The sequence below is a fragment of the Penaeus vannamei genome, chromosome 41 (genome assembly GCF_042767895.1).
Source record: "Penaeus vannamei isolate JL-2024 chromosome 41, ASM4276789v1, whole genome shotgun sequence".
In the NCBI taxonomy this organism is placed as follows: Eukaryota; Metazoa; Arthropoda; class Malacostraca; order Decapoda; family Penaeidae; genus Penaeus; species Penaeus vannamei.
The window spans coordinates 17,158,817-17,166,663 of record NC_091589.1 but is presented as its reverse complement, the minus strand read 5'-3'; the positions used below and the strand labels follow the sequence as shown (position 1 = coordinate 17,166,663).

At 35.8% G+C, this 7,847-nt stretch overlaps 1 protein-coding gene across 1 annotated transcript; it reads left to right on the top strand.

Annotated features, from left to right (window-relative positions):
• The first annotated feature begins 389 nt into the window (after positions 1-389).
• LOC138860515 (uncharacterized) lies at positions 390-1,798 on the top strand. Its single transcript, XM_070118097.1, has 3 exons — positions 390-397; positions 603-1,752; positions 1,787-1,798. The coding sequence occupies exons 1-3, from the start codon at positions 390-392 to the stop codon at positions 1,796-1,798; spliced, it is 1,170 nt and encodes a 389-aa protein (XP_069974198.1).
• The last annotated feature ends 6,049 nt before the right edge of the window (positions 1,799-7,847 follow it).

The window sequence follows — 7,847 nt, the reverse complement described above, 5'->3', positions numbered from 1 at the left end:
ATGAACGCTATTCACACTCATATTTACACACACACACTCATTCACGTAGACAACAGACACTGTAAAATAAAATCTTCATCTATAGGATTTGTTGTGTCGTAATTGCTGGTTATCTCTTTTACCCGCGATGTTGCCGTGATGAGTTAAAACATAACACGCAATCAGTACACACTCTTCACGCAGTTCAATACACACTGTAAAATCAAATCTTCATCTATAGGATTTGTTGTGTCGTAGTCTAAGACTATTATTTTGCCTTGTGGCATTGCTGATCGTGATTAGTGGAAATGATGCACAATACGCATTTTTTCTTCTTTATGAAATGACAATCGGTTCAAGTTATCCTTGTGGATGCCGATGTCATTTCCCTTATCTATTCTCATATCTATATGAGAAGGTTAGTAGCTCAAGCTGGTTCTTGAGTTTGCTACTCCCATCTTGGGAATCTTATCCCTGGACGTGTATAGAAGGATCGAAAAGAACTCCTTTCGCTCTAAGAAACTGGAAAAAGATGTTAAATATCTGAACACTTGCAAAGATTATGGAATCATCCCGGATTTTATTAAATTCAAAGTATATTGCCCTATATTTGAAACCACCAGAATGTATCGCTCCTGGTGTTTTGACCTATTGGATTGGGAAATAAAGAAACTAAAGAAAAAGATTCCTGCCAGCTACAAAAAACTGGAGGATGACATCTCTCTCTTTAAATCCATTGTATCTCCCTTTGATGCAAATTGTTTACTGTCTATCATTGATAAAAATGTTAACAACAAATTAAGCAATGTTGACTTCAGACACTGCAGAAAGTTATTAAAATTAGGCATTGATCTGAGTAAAAAGGTTGACAAAAACAAAGTCATCTTCAATTTTTCTGATAAGATATTATCAAATGATCAAAAAGATCTACTCTCTTTAGGTCTGGATTATTGTATGCCACCTAACACCATTAACCACACACATTTTTTTCTTTGCTTTGAAAAACTGTGTCATACCATCCGAAACTGTAAGATTTATAAAGAAAGGTGGAACCATATCACAAGTACCATCTCTATTGTGGCTAACAACACATTCAAGAAATTTAAACATTATATCAAGAACAACCATGAACATCATTCGTTCTTTACTTCACTGAAATTTTTAAAGGACGATGATAATATCATCATTACCAGACCAGATAAAGGTCGGGGAATCGTTATCCTTAACAAAGAAGATTACCAAAGCAAACTACAGTCCATACTGGATGAGAGCTCTAAATTTAAACGAATTAGCTGTGATACTGCTAGTTATCTTTTAAAGCTAGAAGACAAATTGAATAGGTTGTTACGCCCTATAAAAACATCTATTGGGGAAGCCACTTATAACCTTCTCACTACTTCTGGCTCAAAACCTGGTTTCTTATATGGTTTGCCTAAAATACACAAACTTGGTCATCCCCTTCGGCCCATCATTTCAGCAGTTGGTACTTTCAACTACAACATTGCCAAATTCTTAGTGAAGATAATCTCCCCACTAACGATCAATCAGTATATGATAGACAACTCCTTTGCTTTTGTCAAAGAAATTTGTTCACTAAAACCCTTACGCCCTGTTACTATGGCCAGTTTTGACATAGAAGCACTATTTACAAATGTCCCACTAAGAGAAACAACAGAAATAATAGTTAACAAAACTACCACTTTGACTCTAAATGAGTTTGGTCTGGACAAAACAACCTATGGAAAACTTTTAGACATCGCTGCTCACCATTCAGTATTTACTTTTAATGAATCTCTTTACACTCAAGTTGATGGCGTAGCAATGGGATCACCACTTGGCCCTTGTTATGCTAATACTTTCCTTTGTTATCATGAACAAGCTTGGCTCAATAACTGCCCTTCGAGCTTCAAACCAATTTATTACCGTCGATACATGGACGACACTTTCCTGCTTTTCAATGACCCCTCTCACATTAATCCTTTTATGTCTTATCTTAATTCACAACACCTCAACATTAGATTTACCTGTGAAGCTGAACAAAACAATAAACTATCATTCTTAGACACTACCGTTACATTTCATAATGGTTGTTTTTCTGTAAACACCTATAGGAAACCAACATTCACTGGCCTCGGACTTCATTTTCTAAGCTACATACCTCGCATTTATAAGCTTAATAGCCTGAAAACACTAATTAATCGAGCTTACAACATTTGTTCCACGTGGGCCAATTTCCACACAGAAGCTATGTATTTAATGGATTATTTTATCTCGAATGGGTACCCATCCAACCTATTTCATCGAGTCCTTAATAACTTTCTTAGCCAGAAACTTTCACACAAACCTGTACTTACCACGGTTAACAAAGATGTCAAATACATCAAATTACCATATATGGGCAGTCTTAGTTTTGAAATCAGAAATTCGTTAAACAAGATCTTCAAACAGTGCTATCCTCAAGTTAGTTTCCGGTTTGTTTTTTATAATAGCAATTCAATTGGCAATTTTTTAAAACAAAGGAAAAAGTGCAACTCTGAATTATGTTCAAATGTGGTCTACCTTTTTACTTGTCCTAGCTGTCAGGCTAGGTACGTGGGTTCAACCTCACGTTGGCTGCAACACCGCATTCTCGAACATAAAGGCAAGTCTATCAGGACTGGCCTACCACTGAGCAAACCATCTTACTCAGCAATCAGAGAGCACTCTCACCTTCACAACCACCCGTTTAACACTACTGATTTCAAAATCTTGACCTCCCACCCTAACAGATTTGACCTGATCATAGCTGAATCTCTCCACATCATTACCATGAACCCAGAACTTAATGGCACAACCACTGCAACCACCCTGTTCACCATGTAATAACCATCAATACTGTCGAATGGTTAGTTTGCCTCTTTTGCATTTTACTATTCTTATGTACCTTGTTTTTTCAAATGTTTTTGCATTATATGTTTTCTATTCTTTGTAAGCACTTTCTATAAGAAAAATACTTGTATCTGTTTTAGCACTGAGGATGGAGATTGCATCTCCGAAACGTCTGCAACAATGAAGTTTTTCTCAGCAGTATTGGTTTTCTTTTTCCTAATCAGGATAAGATTCCCAAGGAACACCTCTATAACACAATCTATACGACGACGATATGGCAAGACTACCCTGGACGTGTATAGAAGGATCGAAAAGAACTCCTTTTGCTCTAAGAAACTGGAAAAAGATGTTATATATATATATATATATATATATATATATATATATATATATATATATATATATATATATATATATATATATATATTGGTATATACATGTTATTATTTATGGAATCCGTTGGTCATGAGTGGCTTTACAATTCATGTTGCATGATATCTCTCGCACAAACACTCCATGTCAATCGAGACTATAACTTATAACTGATAATTGTCACTTTTCATGCTATGCCGTCGCACTGCAGCAGTGCTGGAGTATCCGCACTAGGGTACAAGCCTGGAAAAATTGAAAGCTGGAAAATGTACAGAGTACATAAATACATTGTAATCAAATAAATTAGACCTGAAATGTGAATATTCTATTTAAATGATATAATCAAAATACACACACAAAATGTATATATATATATATGTATATATATATATATATATATATATATATATATATGTGTGTGTGTGTGTGTGTGTGTGTGTGTGTGTGTGTGTGTGTGTGTGTGTGTGTGTGTGTGTGTAGTAAAGAATGAAAATGTTATGAAAAAATATAAGATTATAACTATGACTACTGTTGTTTGCATTTTGTGAGTTTAAATTGGACTTTCCTCGGAGACATCGAAACTCATAAAGATGATAAAACAACAACTACTTTCAAACTATATTTTACATTCATTAGATTACATTTTCATTTCCCAATTTCGCACTCCCATAGTTATGGTTTTATGTTTTTTATGTCGCAAAAGCAGCCTCATGTCTATCCTATAATCTTACAATCATGAGCTTCGAAAGTCATAGAACGAAGGTTGAAGACACTCCAACATTAGCAGCTGCTAGATCTTACTAGGCGAGGTCTTCAATGGCCACGGCTTTTCTTGAGGCTTTCCACAGTCCGCTTCTAAACAATTTATATTGTACCAATCATATCCGCCATATAAAATGATTATGATGTAGTGATAATAATGTCTAAGAAAGCATTCTTGTAACACATGGTAGTATTATTAGATTTTAAACTATTACTTCGTTTCATTTTACTCTCACTCCATTATTTTCATTTTGCTGGGCAACGATATGAAACAGTATCAAACAACGAATCTATGAATTATATCATGGTAAGTGTGTGCGGTTGAGCTACATTGGTAAATATAATTTCCTAAAAGGCAAAAGAAGATGGTACATGTAATGTAAGATTACAGAACAGAAATGAATGCTTTTTCGATATTAAGAATGTACAAAATACTTTATAACGATATATTATAAATCATAAAATTTCTAGGTGTATCTTTTCTTAGGTATCATCCATATAACTTGGAGGAAGAAGAGCATCAGCTGACCCTGAGTATCAGTGTCAATCAGCTAGTAGGATTTACCTTTGAACTGATTTTGTCCTTGTGGTCGACGTATATAGCATGGCAAGGCGTGCGTGCGGAGGAGTTCACTTCTCTTAGGAGGGATGGTGGCTTGCCAGACCAGATCATTCCTGTGTCCGTGACAAATCGCACCCAACAAATGCCTGTTTCTGCTATCTACCAACTCTTACAAGTGAGTTCTTCCCGATGGTTTGTAAAGTTGATTTTATGTATTAAGAGATAAGAAGCGTGAAAGAATATGAGGAAAGTTATCGTTATTAGATTTATCTTTCCATCGATTTTTTTTTTTTTTTTTATCTGAGACAAAATGTAAAAATGTATATTACTTACCACAATTACTATTCTCACCCAGAATTGATGGTGCTTAAAGGTAATGGAAATTTTGAACCAGCATGGGAGCTGGACGAACGACGAGCCCACTTGTCTATGGATTGTCAAGAGAGCTTCAACTTCTACCTTACCCATGGTATTGAGGATGGCGACATTGTGGACGTTCGAGATACTTTGTCACCTGACGGCAGTCGTGGCTCCCCTGTTGCGAGGTCTTCTGAGACTATTGTGTTCCCTGTAGCTGAAAACCGCTCAAGTAAAGCTGGGCTCAAACAAAACAAAGATAATAGTTGCCTAGACAAATCGCTAAATCCAGAAAGTGAATCTAAATTCAAATCTCCAACACAAAGATTCCAGGTCCAAGGTGCAGATGTAACAAATGGTTTAGAAATGATAAAGAATCCTTCAAAAGAGCCACAGAAAGACGATAAGAAAGATGAGTATGAAAACATTGAAGAAATGGGAACTTCTGAAAAAATACCTGTGAATACTGAAAATACAACTATAAACACAACCAAAGAAAGCACAGCCAGTAGGGCTGATATAATGAATAACAAAAAAGAAATATTGAGTGGTGAAGTAAAAAGACTTAGTGACAAGGAAACAAAAGGTGAGAAAAATAGGAAAATAAGAACAGACCAACTCAGCGATATTACCAAGGAAAATCAAGAATCGGACGATAAACGTGTAAAGCAACCGTTTGGAGCTGGAATTAATGGGGACAACCAAGGAAGCAGAAATCCGTTAGAACGTCAGGAATGTGAACCAGAGGAAACCAATGCAGAACAACGACTGGACCTCATGACGAACCTGAAGCCTCCCAGCCAGTTTCAGGATTTGTAAAAATGCTGCAGTGGTTATTTAGGCTGTAGGTAGTTTATTGTGTTGATAGTTCACATGAAACTGATTAAAGGAAGTTTGCATATATATACATGAATTATAATTGTAAGACTCCAGAACGCAAGATATATATATATATATATATATATATATATATATATATATATATATATATATATATATATATATATATATATATATATATATATATATATATAAGTAATTTGGTTGTAGTCCATGTTTCTGCCCCATAGGTCATAACTGGGAAGATGCATTGGTTAAAGACTTTTTTCTTTAAACACAATGGCAAGGATCCTCTTAGTATGCTACTGTGTCTGGAGGCACTCCAGCCTAGGCTGATTCGTCGCTTTATTTCCTCTTCATGTTTGTCTGCTAGTTGTCTTAGATATATATACTTGATATATATACCTCTAGTGCTTCGCCTTGTACATGAATCTGTTCGGATGGGACTTTAGTCTTTTTCTTGTTCATTTTAAGTTCGACTTGTAGACTTTATTCAGATCGTTTATTAATTGCTGCATTTCATCTGTTGATTCACTAAGGAGAACAATATCGTCTGTAAATCTTAGATTTTTTAGGTATTCGTCTCCTATTTTGATACCCTTCCCTTCCAATTCTAGTTTCTTGAATATTTCCTCGAGTAACAAGCTGTAACCAGTTTTGGTGAGATGGTGTCGCCCTGTCTAACGCCTTTTTTAATTGGTATTTCATCAGTTTCCGTGTGGAGTTTGATGGTTGCTGTCCCATCTTTGTATATATCTTCCAATATTTTACAATATACCTCCTCTACTCCCTGTTGTCGAATAGCACCTAATACTGCTAGTATTTGTACAGAGGCAAATGCCTTTTCATAATCGCTGAATGCCATACACAGGGGTTTCCTATATTCGTTTATTTTTTCTCTTATTTGGGTGAGCGCATGAATGTGATCTGTTGTTGAGAATCCGCTGCAGAAGCCTGCCTGTTCTTTAGGCTGGTTAGAATCCAGACTGTCAGACATGCGAGCTGCATTGACTTTCGTTTTCGCTTTCGTTTAAAAGTAACTGAAAGGAGGTAGTTTAAATTAAATATTTTTAGTTTTTTTTTCCGTTGAGAAGACATTTGTTAAAAAGATTGGCTAGTTTCACTGTTCCGATTTTTCTGCATCTAATATAAGTTCTATACTGATTCCGTCTTCACCTGGTATTTTCCCTCTCTTCATGCCTTTAAGTGCTCTTTTTATTTCTTTTTTGTGATATTAGGTACGTCTCTAGGTACCGCGTTTGCTTCTATCTGTGGCTGTTCATTTCAGTTGTATAGATCCCTCTAAAAGTCTTCCACTACTCTTATGATTTCATTCTTGTTATATCTTACTTCTCCGTCTGGTTTCTTAATTGCATACCTTTGATTTCTCCCTATTCCTAGTCTTCTTTTAACTGCTTTCATGCTGGTACCTGAAATCACTGCTTCATTTATTATTTGAGTATTGAATTTCCGTACATCTTCCCTCTTCTTTTTATTTATGGTCTTTGTTAGTTCAACTAATTCTATCTTGTCCCTGTTTGACGTTACTTTCATGCCCCTACGTTTTTGCATATGTTGTTTAGTTTCTACCGAGAGCTTGCTTGAGCTTTGCTTGTCGTTCTTGCCACCTACTTCAAGTGCAGCTTCCTTTATTATGTCATTGAACTGAATGTTAATTTGATCGATGTTGAGATCTTCGTCGCGGAGACGTGAATATCTGTTTTGGATGTTTAGACTAAGTTCTGTTGCTCTAATCTTCAAGTTAGCTAAGTTTGGCTGTGGTTTACGTATTAGTTTGTTCCATTCCTCTCTGAGTTGTATTTTAATTTCGACTGTCACCATTCTATGGTCGCTGACGACATTTACTTTATTAATAACTTCTACATTTTTTATTATATCGCGCCTATTTGAAATTATGAAGTCAATTTCGTTTTTGACGTCAGATGGCGATTTTCATGTCCAGTTCCGTTCTAGTCTGTTTGCGAAGAATGTTTTCATGATATTGAGTGATCGAGCCTCCGCAAAGCCGACTAGCATTTGTCCCCTATCGTTCCTAGTGCCTATTCCAAGGTTTCCTACTGCGGTTTCTCCCTCTGTATTTTTACCT